This window comes from Beta vulgaris, chromosome 5 (genome assembly GCF_026745355.1).
Source record: "Beta vulgaris subsp. vulgaris cultivar EL10 chromosome 5, EL10.2, whole genome shotgun sequence".
Lineage (NCBI taxonomy): Eukaryota > Viridiplantae > Streptophyta > Magnoliopsida > Caryophyllales > Amaranthaceae > Beta > Beta vulgaris.
Genome location: NC_079206.1, coordinates 51947572 through 51962133, shown reverse-complemented (window position 1 = coordinate 51962133; position 14562 = coordinate 51947572). Strand labels below are relative to the sequence as shown.

The window sequence follows — 14562 nt, the reverse complement described above, 5'->3', positions numbered from 1 at the left end:
TAAAGAAAAAAAATTGAAAAAAAAATGAAAAAAGGATGTTTGGCAAAATGGAAAAAATTGAGTAATAAGAAAAGTACAAAGCATTTCATGCCCAAGGAAGATGCTAGTTGATGATATATGTGGATTCCTTGCTTTGATTTTGAGTAAATGTTTTAGAGCTTCTTTTGTAAGAGTGTGAGCTTGGGTTGTGATGTTTTAGGAGGTGATTAATCTTGATTGCATTAGAGTCTACCAAAATGAAACTAATGAATGTTCAATTGGATGTCTAGTCTTGAATCTTGACTATGTTGCTCATGCTTGGATAATTTTCGCTTCAAATTTGTGGTCCCTTGTATCCCTAGATATGCTCATCATGTCCTAAGCAAAGCTCTACAAGAAGCTTAGTTTTTAGTACTTTTCGTTTGAAATAAGTGGTACTTAAAGCCACAAGTTCTTATGTTTCTCTTTAGTGAGTAGTTACCTTTTCCTTGTATATCAAAGATTCCCGTAATAAGGGAAAAAGAAAAAGCCAAAAAAAGTCAAAAAAGGCGTGAAAAATGAGAAAAAAAAGTGAAGAAAAACGAAAAAAGAATAGAAGAATTTCAATAAAAGAGGTCAATTTTGGATGCCTCCCACACTTAGTTCTATTTTCTTATGTTTTGAGTAGAGTGGAGTCTAAGGCCTATTTGTGTGTCTAGGGATGGTGGACTAGTGGTTTGAGCTTCTATAACACTTGAGAGCCATTAAGTCTTTTGGATAGCTAGGTGTTCTCTAATGAGCGAGAAAAAGTCTAATTAGGTGTCCTATTGCAATCTTGATTAGTTTCTTTCTCTACTCATAACCTATGAGTACATTTGATAATTAGTTGTCTTGAAAGTTGCTTTCTATCATTGCTTGTGAACCATTTCATTGATAGTTGACTTAGGCATAAATCTTGAGTTTGTTGAATAAATAATTGATGAAAATATAAGAGTTGTGGGTTTAAGCTCTTGGGAAACCCTCGCGAGATCTTACTCGCCCTATAGAGCGATTTAGGGGTTTAAAGAGCTTGTTGCATATGCTAAATGCAACCGTGATTCCTACGAAAGTGAGTTAGTGCATATTCTCATCTCTTTTTCTTTTTGTTTTCCTTGAATTTCATCCTCTTCCCTTGTGTTTCATCTTGTTTTGCTCGAGGACGAGCAAAAGCTTAGCTTGAGGGAGTTTGATAAGTAACATTTATGTCACTTCTAGGAGTAGTTTTTATATTATTTTGATAAGTATTTTCATAAATTTCTACCTATTTTAGTTTTTAGGGTTTTAAAGAGGTTTAACCTCCATAGTTTAGTTTAGGGAGCAAAAGGGACGAGGAAAATGCTAGGTCGCTACTAGCCTCCTAAGGTCAAACAAAACCTAACTAAATCACTAAACTAGGTAAAGTGATAAGTAAGGGTCGAAATCCACAGGGACTAAGGAACACCAAAATGTATTGATAAAACAATAAGCTAGGCCGAAATCAAGTCGGAAATTGTCAATAACCAACTAAGAACTACGAAAAAGCTAAATATCAAAGATAACTAAAGTTAGGTGATGGGATTAAACACCAACTAATCATGAAATAGGCATAAGAATATCAAACATAGAGATAATACATGAACACTACTTGAATTAGCTATTGACCCAACACACAACTTCCATCCTACTCTCATAGGCGGAGAAATCCTCAAAGACATCAAATTAGGACTCTCATCCATTACTAACACATCCCGAGGTTCAAAGTAACCCAAGTCAATAATAGAAATCAATAGGTCACACTCTCATGCCAACCTAAATCAATCAACTCCATCTAATATGACATTCAAGTGATCAAAGAGAATGCAACATAGATTAGAAGAGCTAAACAAGCAATAATTTAATCACGCAAATCTCTAAATCCAATCTCAAATGCCCAATTCAATCATGGTTGGGTTTTCACCCAAACCCTAACCAAAAACTACTCCATAAATACAAAAATGAGGACTTTAGAGAAATTAAACTTTAATAACATGCTAATAATCATTAATCTAACATTAAACTAAATAAAATAAATCATAAATAATTAAGCTAATCATGAACAACTAATCTAAGAAAAACAATTAAAATAAAACAATAAAAAAGGAGATAGAGTAAGAAATGCTCATTGATTAATGGTTGAAAGTTCCAATACAAGTGTCACCCTTGAATCTACAATCTTCCACATTTCTTTGAGTTTTCTCCCTTTTCTCCCTTTTCTCCCTAAACTAAACTATGGAGGTTAAACCTCTTTAAAACCCTAAAAACTAAGAGTGATGAAAATAATAAAACTAGACTAATAAAAAAAAAAACTCCTTTCTAAAAAGATGACTTAAGATATTTATACTCCTAATAAAAAGGAAAGAAAGAAAAAGGAGAAGAAAATAAAAACAAAGAATGAAATAAAAGGAAAATGGAAGAAAAAAAAAGAAAAAAAAATAAAAGAAAAAGAGTGAAAGAAAACGTGTGAAGTATAAAGGGGAAAGAGAAAAGTCAAAGAAAGAAAATGAAAAAGGGTAAAACTCCTCCAAAAGCATCAGACCCTCCTCCTCTATTTTCGTCTTCTTCGCTGGAATTGAGTTCGCCGCATCATCACCATCAAGGTCCATCCTCATCATCGACGCCCATCATCAGCAAAATCGTGGCCTTTAATTCGCTGCAACATCATCATCTTCATCATTAGCGAAAATCGCAGCCATTGATTTTCTTCAATGAATCACGACCGTCGATTCATTTAATAAGTATTGAGCGCGTTTTTCTTTGAGTGCCCGCTCTAAGGTCGCTCGTACCTCGCTCGAAACATTCTGGAACTCCCCTGTTTGTGGTGAACTCAAACGGAGCGCCAGCTCCATTTAACATAGGAGCGCCCGCTCCTCTTGCCTGGGACACATTCGTTGGGCGAGCAGAGGGTGGCGACTTGGTACTGGATAGGGTGGTGGTGCTGCTGTGTGTTGTGTGTTGTATGGTGGAAGAGGATTGGTAGATTCGAGGTATTAGTGGTGTATGTAAGGAATGGTGTGGTGTAAATTAAGGTGAATAAGGGAGTTGGGGTGAGTGTAGGAAAGGTTGGGGTGCGGTGTAGGATAATAGTCATGGTGTGGTGTAGGATATGCCTTGTATATGATAATTCCAAATTGCACATTATAGCTCCAACAAGCTCACCTACAAGCACAACCAAACATGGAGGAAGAAACGAGACATGTACAAATAATAATAACTAAAAGGAAAGAAAAATAGAGAATTAAACTAAACAATCTATAAATTAACAAAACAAAGAAAATACATAAATTATGAAATTAAGAGCTAAAAGCTAGTAAAAATAACTAAAAACTCCAATTAAGCTACAAAATATAAAAAGAAGAAATAAAAACTAAAATAGGTAGAAATTTATGAAAATAACTATCAAAATAATGTAAAAACTACTCCTAGAAGTGACATAAATGTTACTTATCAAGGAAGAGGTTGAAGAAGAGGAAGAAGTTCCTCTGATACGGAGGTCTTCAAAGAAGCCAGCAACTGCAAAATCCACCACTACAAAATCAACAACACCAAAAATCACCACAAAATCTACCACCACAAAAGCGGTTACTTCAAAATCAACCGCCAAAAACACCAAAACCGCCCCTCCCAAAATTACAAAAACCACCACTCCCAAAAAGCCTGTCACACCAAAATCAAAGGCTCTCTCACCAAAACCCGTTAAGGAGTCTAAGCCAGAGGAGTCGGAAAAGATGAAGGAGTCAGAATCTGACAAGGAGTCGGAGCCGGTGGATGTGTCTGAACCGGAGAATCAGGAGATGGAGGAAGAAGAAGTTGAGAAGGAGGAGGCTGTAATCGTTGAAAAGGCAAAGAAGGTTGTTGCCCAGAAACCGTCATCCAAAGCGGTTAAGTCTGTTGAGAAACCGGTTCCCAAACCCATTCCTACTAAACCATCAATCAAAACCACCAAGCCCAAAATTTCTACCCCTACAATTGCACCCCAACCAGTGGAGAAATCAAAGAAGAAAGCAGATGCTGATGTTGAGGGGGAAGTTCCTAAAAAGGAGACTGTTAAGGCTGGTGCTAGCAAGGGCCCTAGGATAAAGACGGTTGCTAGGAAGGATGCTGAATCTTCCAAAGGCAAGGAGATCATGGAGCAGGAACCAAAATCAGACCGGTTCCCTGCTGACACGAGGAAGGTGCCTGCTACTACTGTTGCTGAGGGTTCTAAACCCAAGAAAAGTAAGTCTATTACTCCTGCGCCTTTGTATGATTTGAGGGATAGGTCTATACTGGTTGGTTTTTCTGTTGCAAAGAGTTGGGTTAATTAGAAATTCTTGCATGAGGTTAAGGAAGCCCTAGATTTTCAGAAATGGTCTGTCTTGTTTGCCAAAGAACTTGATGTGTTTATGCCTTTGGTTGAGGAATTTTATGAACACCTGCATACTAAGGACGATGGGTCCTACTTTACTTTTGTTAAGGGCACTCCCATTAATTTATCTGAGAAGAGTTTGGCTGAATTCTCAAAGTCCCACACAAGGGACTGGATGAGTACTCAAGGGAGAACTGGCCCACAGTTAAAGGCCTCACAGCAGAACAGATCCAGCCAGGTTGTTCACTGGTCCTCCTGACCCTAAGCAGGGGTATACCATTGGCCATCTAAGGGAGCCAATCATGAGGATCTTTCATACTATAGGCTCAAAGATTGTGTTTCCCAGAGCACAAGGGCGCATGAGTGTTCGGTTGATGGATAGTGTTCTCATTTACTGTCTCATGGAACATATTCCAATCAATCTCCCTGCTATGATTTTGGGTCACATGATCTGCTGTGTGGAAAAGGCTAAGCATGCACTGCCCTATGAAGGATGGTTGACCTTAGTGTTCACTCATCGGAAAATTTGTATGGTGGGAGACTATGGCACCATGTCTCACCTTACGAATCAGATTATAGGTCAGAAAGGCATGTCATATGCAGGTGGTGTTCTGAAAATGAAAAGTGCAGCAAAGGGTGCTGCTATTAGTGAAGGGACCAGTACGAAATCAGTTCAGGCTACTTATGCCTTGGTGAAGCAGTTGAGTGACCAGAATCAGATGATGCAGAATATGTTGAATAGTGTTACTCAGCTTTGCACTGCTCTTCAGGAATCCTACAAGAGAGTTGAGGTTCGCCTTGACAAGGCTGGTATTCAGGGAGAGAGGATTCTGAGGAAAAGGATGAGTCATCCCATGCTGCTGGTGATGAAGATGATGAAGAGGAGGAGGCAGAAGAGGAGGAGGAAGAGCAAGAAAAGAGGAGGAGGAAGAACATGAAGAAGATGCTTCAGAGAACCTTGAGGAGGAAGAAGATGATGGGACTGAAAATGACTCTGGAGCTGATTGATTCTCTTTTCTTCTTACTATCTTTTGCTGCTAACCCCTCTTTTCTTAAACTTTCTATCTGGTTACCCCCCTTCCCAAATTACAAAAACAATTGATCTTCTGTAATTTGGTCTACTACTGGTCTGTAATAACTCTTAATTAGGACAAGTAGCTTTTGGTACTCTGCAGGAACTTTGGTAGCATCAGCATCCCTAGAATGCTGTTTGAGCTGCATATTTGGCTTGAATTAGTTTATCTTATGTTCCTTTGATTTATTTTGATGATGCCAAAAGGGGGAAGCAGGTGCGAAGTTCTGTGATCTTTTCCACCTAATCTTAGGGGGAAGTAGATCTGGTGCTATAAACTGTGTGTGTTGCAGCAACTAGAACAAGGCTGATGCCTTGTTAGAGGTGGCAACTAGATTGGTCTTGGAAGTAGTGTATTCAAACACTTTACTTCTTTTCACCCTAATGACTTAGAAATAAGTCTGAACACTAGATGTTCTTCTTGCGAATGCATGTTTAAGTCTAAGAGCTCTGAGTCTAATTAGTATTTGCCTATGGTACTTAGAAACTCTTTCTTAAACTGTGTCAGTTAGTTGTGAACTGTGTACTTGTAAATATGCTTAATCTGCAGGAACAGTACGAGACCAGTGCCTTGAGTTCTTTCTTAAGAATTAATTTTTGAAAAGTTCAAAACAATGATATTATTTGCAGGGGGAACTTCAGGTTTGTCATCATCAAAAAGGGGGAATTTGTTTGAGTTCCCTGTTTTGAGTTTTGAATGATGAAAACCACATTGAACTATTATATTGCATGCATGTTTTGTTTACATGTGTAGGTGCCAAAGTACAGTTCAATGGATAGAAAGACGAAGCTAGTGAAGCCAAGTCTTGAGAAATTGCATGAAGACCAAGATCAAGTTGTAGCTTTTAGGTCTTAGATGCAATGTAAGTGGTATAAAGGTTTTGATGCACTATAAAGGTTTGAAACTGAGAGATGAGCTAGTTGTGATGACAAGTAACCTCGAGTACTTGTCATACACAACTACAAGTAAAACTTGGTTGATTGGAACAATCTGGGAACAGATCTGAACAAGTCCTCTAAGGTTTACTTCATGCATTCGTATTTTAGGAAAGTTTTCTTTCCGCGTAAAATTGATTTTCAAAATACACGGATGCATGGTTTGTTATGTGAGCAAGATTTCTTAAGTATGGTAAGTGTGTTATATGATATTATACTAAGTATATTTTCCTTGGAATAATTTCCATACTTCCAAGGAAAGTATACTCACATAATATCATGTAATATTTACTTACCAAAGGCTTATTTAAGAAGTACTGCTAGCATTCAAACCTTAAGCTTTTGCACGCATATTTTCATAATACTCTAAGCAAAAGCACTTCATCTCTTGAACTCTCAAATCCAAGCATAAACCTGAATACCACATAGCTCTTAAATTACTCTCATTCTAAGCGTGAAAGGCTGTTTTGTTCTTGAGAGAAAAACTGATTGTATTTGAGCATTCTGTGAGTTCAGTTTGTTGGGAAAGTTGATCAGGGATCAACTTCATTTGAACCATCATAGTTGGTGGTTGAATCGAACTTTCATAGGTGGAAGTTGGGGAATCATCTTGTGCATAGGTGCATAAGTGATTGAGTGTAATTCTTTTGTTATTCTGAGTTGATTAATAAAAGAGTGAGTGAGTGGAGGACGTAGACTTATTAGAAGTCGAACCTCGTTAAATCCTGGTGTTGTTTATTCATTGCTTTTATTTCCGCTGCTAGAGTACTGTTCTTTTACTGTTCTTACTATAATCGAAAAAGTTACAACATTCGGACAAACACTCAATTCAGCCCCCCTCTTGAGTGTCTCTTGCACTTACACCCCTTTCTCTCTCTCTCACGCCTCCCTCTTCTCTCTCACCCTCCCTCTTCTCTCTCTTCTCTCTCAACCTCCCAGACAAACAAAAGCGCAAAAACAACAACAACAACTCACACTTCGTCGGATCCTCACCCTCTCTCACCATCCTCATTAATCATAACAACAAGAAAACCACCTATAATGGTCGCCTTCGACCCCGACGAGTGGGGCCTTGCAAAAACAACAACCGTCGCGCGCAAAAGCCAGACCCATTCTCTCTCCTCTCTCGCTGTTCGTCTCCTCACCACCGTCGCGCGCAAAAACCACCTCCGTTCGTCGTTGACCTGCGCCCCTTGCTGCGGAACTTCTCCGTCTTTATCTTGTTCGTTCGCCGTTCTCTCGTTGGTCTTCAGATCTATAATTTTAGGGTTTTATTTTCATTTTTGTTTATTTTCGTTTATTTTTCTCATTTTTTGTTCATTTTCGTTCATTTTTTTTCATTTTTGTTCTATTTTCGTTCCTTTTTTTTCTATTTCGTTCGTTCATTGGCAGCAACTTCAAATCTAAAATTTTAGGGTTTTTTTTTTCATTTTTTTCATTTTCGTTTATTTTCGTTTATTTTTTGTTACTTTTTTTCGTTTCTTGACAACCCCTAAGCCCCTTCTCCTCATTTTGTTTTTTGTAATTCTGATGTAGTTTTTTTCGGTTTTTCTTTTCAGGATATTAATTTCTGTTTTTTTGGTTTGTATTCATTTCTTTTTGTGTAGTTACTGTAATTTTTTGTATTCTGATGTAGTTGGTCAATTTTTGCGCAAATGGTGAATGTCAATTTTGTTGTTTTTAGTAATATTTCTGTATATAAAAAATGCTAAAAAAAAAAATTTGTATTCTGATGTATTCATTTCTTTTTGTTCTCTCGTTGGTCTTTAGCTCTATAATAAATTGTGTTTGTATTCGATGTTTAATGTCAATTTTATGTTGTTTTTAGTAATATTACTCTATATAAAAAAATGTCAAAAAAAAAATTTTTTATTTTTGTTTTTTGGTAGGAAGGTTTGCGCTTTTACCTAAAAAGCGCAGCCCTTCTAAGCTAGAAGGGCTGCGCTTTTTAGGTAAAAGCGCAGCCCTACTTAAAAAGTGAAGGGTCGCTATTGAAAGGGCTGCTGTCAAAAAGCGCAGCCCTAAGGGTCTTTTTTAGCGCAGCCCTTCCTTATTTTTCCACTAGTGGTTCTCGCAAACATAATATAGGTGCCCCACAATTTACCTGGATTCTCATGAATGCTCTAGAGAGCCTAAGCCTTGGACTCTCATAGGGGATTGGGCGTAACCCCCACATTCACATAGGTAAGTTCATCAAATTTGTACTGTCACAAACCACCTCAAATAAGGCTATGAACTTATTAAGAGCTTTATGCTCAACCTTACACATATCACAGTAGATTAAAACAAAATACTGCATCACTTTTATTAATAGGAATGGTAGTAGTACACAATAACTTGAGTTGTTTTGTGATTTCGTTTGACCCTTTGAACTTAGGAATTCCTAAGAAGGGTATCCATCACAATTCACTCTGCAATAGGCTTTAAACCCATTCCTTGTGCTGACTCCAGCACCATTTTTCTACAAAGGCCTTTGGTGAGAGGATCAGCAATATTCCTCTTTGATTTTAAATACTCGAGTGACAACACATTATCTCTAATTAGATTTCTAACTATGGCATGCCTTAAGCGAATATGCCTTCTCTTTCAATTATAGGCTTGATAATTCGCTACCCCAATTGTTGCTTGTGAGTCACACCGCATAGAAACTGATGGAGCTGGCTTCCCCCACAATGGAATATCAGCAAGCAAACTCCTTATCCATTCAGCTTCTTGACCTGCCAATTCTAAAGCAATAAACTCAGATTCCATTGTAGATTTGGCAATACAAGTTTGTTTTGATGATTTCCATAATATAGCTCCTCCAGCAAGAGTGAAAACATAACCGCTAGTAGATTGAATCTCATCATTATCCGACACCCAATTAGCATCACAAAATCCTTCAAGGACACAAGGTGTCCTTTGATAATGTAGACCCCAATTGGTAGTGCCTTTTAGATACTTCAACAATCTAATTAAGGCAACCCAGTGCTCCCGCTTAGGATTGTGAGTATACCTGCTTAATCTACTAGCTAACCGCATAAGCTATATCAGGTCTAGTATAATTCATCAAGAACATTACACTACCAATTATTTTTGCATATTGTTTTTGTGATATACTATCACCTTTATTCTTTTTCAAATGGAAACTAGGATCATAAAAAAACAAAACATTGGAGTAGAAAAAAGAGGCGGGACTTTCTCTCTCTAGCTTTTCTCTCAAATACACATTGGTGTTGTTGAGCTGTCATGGCTAGGAAAACTCGAGCAAGAGCAAATTCCAATTCCTCTAATTCAATTTATAAGTCTAAGAAATTGAATGTGCCTTCATCATCACAGGCGAAGAAAACACGTAAGATGGACGAAATTTTAGGTGTTCAGGCTCTAGACTTTGTGAGTTCGGATGAAGATGAGGTGATGAATCTTGGCCAGCATTTGTCACCAAAATCATCCTTGATGCATCTGCAGCAACAATCGGAGGTTCGACATCAATTTTTGGAGTGGATGACTGCGAATTAAGTCCAATAAGCTGGAGGCTGGTGTATCAACCCCTGTTTTACAGGTTGATTCAGGTAATCGAAATTCACCTCTAAATTTGCGATTGCTTGATCAAAATCAGGTGTTAATTGAGAATAATGTGGTGGATAATGCTGATAAAATTTAGATAACACATAAGAATATGAAGGAAAATGAGGAATCTGATAAATGTATTAGAATTACTGAGGATGATATTCAAGATGAAGTAGATTTCTGGAATTCTTCCATCATATGCTATGTATTGGGTGCGAATCCACCAATATATGTTATGGAAGGTTTTATTCGTCGGATTTGGAAGAAATTAGGAGTGGATAAGGTGGTTAGTCTCAAGAAGGGGATGTTCATAGTGAGATTCATGTCTATGGAGAGTAGGGATGCTGTGTTACATGGAGGTTTCCATTTTTTTGATAAAAAACCGGTAATCATAAAAGCATGGACGCCGGAGATGGATTTAACAAAGGATGGTATTCATACGGTGCCTATGTGGATTCAACTTCACAAGTTGGACTTCAAATATTGGGGGGAGAGGAGCTTAAACAAGATTGCAGGTCAGATTGGTAAGGTCTTGAAAACAGATCAGGCTACATCAAAGAGAGAGGCTGCAGTTTGCTTGTGTGTTGATAAAAGCTGAGATAGAACAAGTATTTCCTGATCATATCAGATTTTTGAATGAAAAGGAGATGGTGATATCTATTGATATAGTATACGAATGGAAACCTAAGTAGTGTGAAAAATGTGAACAATTTGGGCACTTAAGTGTGCATTGTAAGAAGAAGAAAGTGAATAGAGTGTGGCAGAGGAAGGATCCTGGTGGGGGGCAACCTCAGAAGGTGCATACTGAGTAGGAAACTGGGGGATTCAAGAAGGTGATGCGACCTTCTAGAGTGGCTACTCAGAGAGGTAGTCCTGTGCACATTCAGAATTCATTTCAGGCTTTGGAAGAGGAGGTAAATGTGGGAGAAGTGGTGTGTAAATTAGGAGGAAATGAAGATGGGAGGGTGGAAGGCCCTCCAGGGTGCAATGAGTAAAGTGCTGTGTTGGATTGTGAGAGGTCTAAACAGTCCAGTTAAGCAAAGAGTGGTTAGGGATTTCATAACTAGTCATGCTACTGGACTGGTTAGCCTTTTGGAGACTAAGGTAAAGGTTGGTAAGATGGGAAATCTTTATCTTAGGGTCTGTCCTGGGTGGTGTTTCACTTGTAATTCTCAGTATCACAATGGGGGAGGATTGTAGTAATGTGGAGTCCTCACTTCTTTAATGTGCAGATTGTTTGCTGTACTAGTCAACTCATACACTGTTACATTGAGCCTAAAGTTGGTAAAGCCTTTTATGGTACATTTATATATGACTTTAATGATGCTGGTAGTAGGAAGGAATTATGGAGAGATTTAGTTCAGATTAGAAGGGTGAATGAAGCATGGGTTTGGATGGGTGATTTCAATAATGTGCTGAATATGGATGAGAGAGTAGGAGCTCCTGTGAGCGCTACTGAAATTATTGATTTTAGGAGGTGTGTGGAACAGTGTAATATGGAGGACATGAAGTCTACTGGATGTTTCTATACTTGGAATAATAAGCAAGAGGCTGAAGGCAGAGTATACTCTAAGCTTGATAGAGTGATGTGTAATGAAGCCTGGATGGAGACTTATCCAAGTACAGAAGCTCTCTTTCATCCTGAGGGTGACTTTGATCATAGCCCTGCAATTATGATTGCATACCCTACTATGAACATGGGGAGAAAACCATTTAGATACTTTGCAATGTGGAGAAATGCTGATGGCTTTGAAGCATTGGTGGCTGAAAGCTGGAATAGCCCCATCACTGGAACCCCTATGTTCAGAGTGGTCCAGAAACTGAAGAGACTGAAAGGGGTATTGAAGAAATTCAATGCAGAAGGGTTTCATGATCTGCAAGCAAAGGCTATGAAGCAGGCTCAGCTACTGAAGCACTGCCAAGAACAAGTTCATAGACAACCTGAGAATATGTTTTAAGAAGGCAGGAGTCAGAGGCTGCTACTGAGTATAAAATTGCTCAAAAAATATATATGCAATTTTTGCAACAGAAGGCAAAAGGTGATTGGTTGAGAGATGGGGATCTGAATACCAAGATTTTTCATAGGAGTATAAAGAAGAGACAGTTACAGAATGCTATTTTCAGTATTCATAATGAAGCAGGTGTGTGGGTGGATAAACCTCAGGAAGTTAATGCCGCCTTTCTAGAATACTATGAGAACTTACTTGGCTCCAAAATGGAGAATAGAAAGTCTGTGAAGACCAGGGTGGTTAATTGTGGGCCTCTGGTGATACCAGCTCATTGTGAATTCCTATACAAGCCAGTGAATAGGAAGGAAGTAAAACAAGCTTTATTGTCTATACATGGTGATAGGGCCCCTGGTCTTGATGGATTTGGTAGCCAGTTCTTTAAGGACTGTTGGCAAATAGTAGGGAGTGATATTATTGATGCAGTGGTAGATTTTTTCCACACTGGAAGATTATTAAAGGAGGTAAACTCTGCATCTATCACACTCATTCCTAAAATAAGTTGTCCTAGCCATGTGGGTGAATATAGACCTATATCTTGTTGTAATGTGATATATAAATGTATCACAAAGGTCTTATGTAACAGACTGAGAGATGTGCTTCCTGATATCGATCATAATGGATACACAAGGAGCCTTTGTACATAGCAGAAATATTATGCACAACATCATGATTTGCCAAGATATGGTGAAGAAGTATGATAAGAGAGGAGGCAGGCCTAGTTGCATGATGAAAGTTGACATGAGGAAGGCATATGATACTGTAGAGTGGAGGTTTTTGAAGGAGATGTTAGAAAGCCTGGGGTTTCCTACAAGATTCATTGGTTTCATTATGACTTGTGTGGAAACTCCTAAGTTTTCATTAATGATAAATGGGGTCATGCATGGTTATTTTTCATCTCAAAGGGGTTTGAGACAAGGTGATCCCTTGTCTCCCCTCCTCTTTGTAGTCTGTATGGAATATGTTTCCAGAATTATGAAAAAGGTGAGTGAAAGGGAGGATTTTGGGTTCCATCCTCAGTGCAAGGACATGAGTATCACTCAATTTTGTTTTGCTGATGACATACTTCTCTGCTGTAAAGGGGAATTCACTGCAATTCATCTTGTACTTAGAGGTTTTAAGTTGTTCTCTGAGACCTCAGGGCAGCAGGCAAATGTCAATAAGTCATATATGTACTTCAGCAACATGCAGGAGGAGGAAATTCAAAGGGCTTTAGATAGTTCTGGATTCACAAGAGGGTATTTGCCATTCAAATACCTTGGGGTACCCGTATGCACAAAGAGAATCTCACTAGCTGAATGTGAAAGCCTTACAGAAAAGATGGTTGCAAGGATTAGAACATGGAGCACTCGAAATATCTCCTTTGCAGGAAGGGTACAACTTATAAATTCTGTTTTGATAAGCCTGCACTCCTATTGGGCTTAGGTATTTGTTTTGCCTAAACAAGTTTTGCAAGATGTCAGTAAGATTTGTAGAGCTTTTCTGTGGTCTGGTGAGCACTTTAGTATGAAGGCAGGATATGTAAAGTGGGATGGTGTATGTACTCCTAAGAGTGTAGGTGGTTTAGGTATAAGAAATGTTTACCTATGGAACATAGCTGCAATGGGTAAGTATGTGTGGGCAATGGAGAAAAAGTTGATAACTTGTGGGTAAAGTGGGTTCATGCAATTTATATTAAGCAACAGTCATGGTGGGACTACAATCCAAGTAAAACAAGTAGTTGGTACTGGAGACAGGTATGGAGTGTAAAGAATCAATTGAAAGCTCATTACACTCAGCTCCAATTTCAGCAAATGTCTCAATATTCAATCACTGAGGTCTACACGAAACTCTCTGGTGAATATGAGAAACTTCAATGGTGTTCTGCTATATGGGGAAGGATGGGAATTCCCAAACATCAGTTCTGTAGCTGGGTAGCAATTCAAGGTAGGCTGCAGACAAGGGAGAAATTACATAGCTGGGGTGTGAGTGCCACTAACACATGTCTGATTTGTGAGGCTCAAGTGGAGGATCATAGGCACTTATTCTTCAATTGTGAATACAGTAGTAGATGTCTTAATGGCATAAAGCAATAGTGTGGAATTACAACAAGGAGTTAGGATCTTTAGCAGCTATCCAGCGGTTGGTTAGCAGAAGGAGAGGAACAAAATGCAGGAGGCTGGTGCAAGCAGCTGTTGTGGAAGCTGTTATATACTGTATATGGCAGGCTAGGAATCAAGCTTTATAGGAGGGAAGAATTCATTGTATAGACTATACTGTTAAGAGAATAAAATGGGATGTAAAGCATAGGTATCTCAATGTTTTGCCTAAAAAGTTAAGTCAAAATGATAGGAGATGGGTGGAATCTTTGTAATTAGATGTGTCTCCTTGTAGTACTTGGGTACTAAAGGTTTTTGTTAGGGTGTATTGACGTTTTGTTTGATAATTTCATCTCTTACTTACTTATGAAAAAAAAATAAATACTAGAAGCATATGGGGTTTTCACATGGACACAATCAAATTGATCAAACTTCTTTAATATTTTCTCAATATAATGAGATTGATTTAAAGATATCCCATATGAAGTTCTAGCTAGTAATCTTTATTCCAAGAATAACATCAGCGTCTCCTAAATCTTTCATCTCAAAACAAGAATTTAG

The 14562-nt window shown here is 38.3% G+C and overlaps 1 protein-coding gene across 1 annotated transcript; it reads left to right on the top strand.

Annotated features, from left to right (window-relative positions):
• Nucleotides 1-3740: 3740 nt before the first annotated feature.
• LOC130591446 (uncharacterized) lies at nt 3741-10011 on the top strand. Its single transcript, XM_057394770.1, has 4 exons — nt 3741-4230; nt 4964-5223; nt 9687-9827; nt 9910-10011. Exons 1-4 carry the CDS (start codon nt 3741-3743, stop codon nt 10009-10011), a joined length of 993 nt encoding a protein of 330 aa, XP_057250753.1.
• Nucleotides 10012-14562: the final 4551 nt, after the last annotated feature.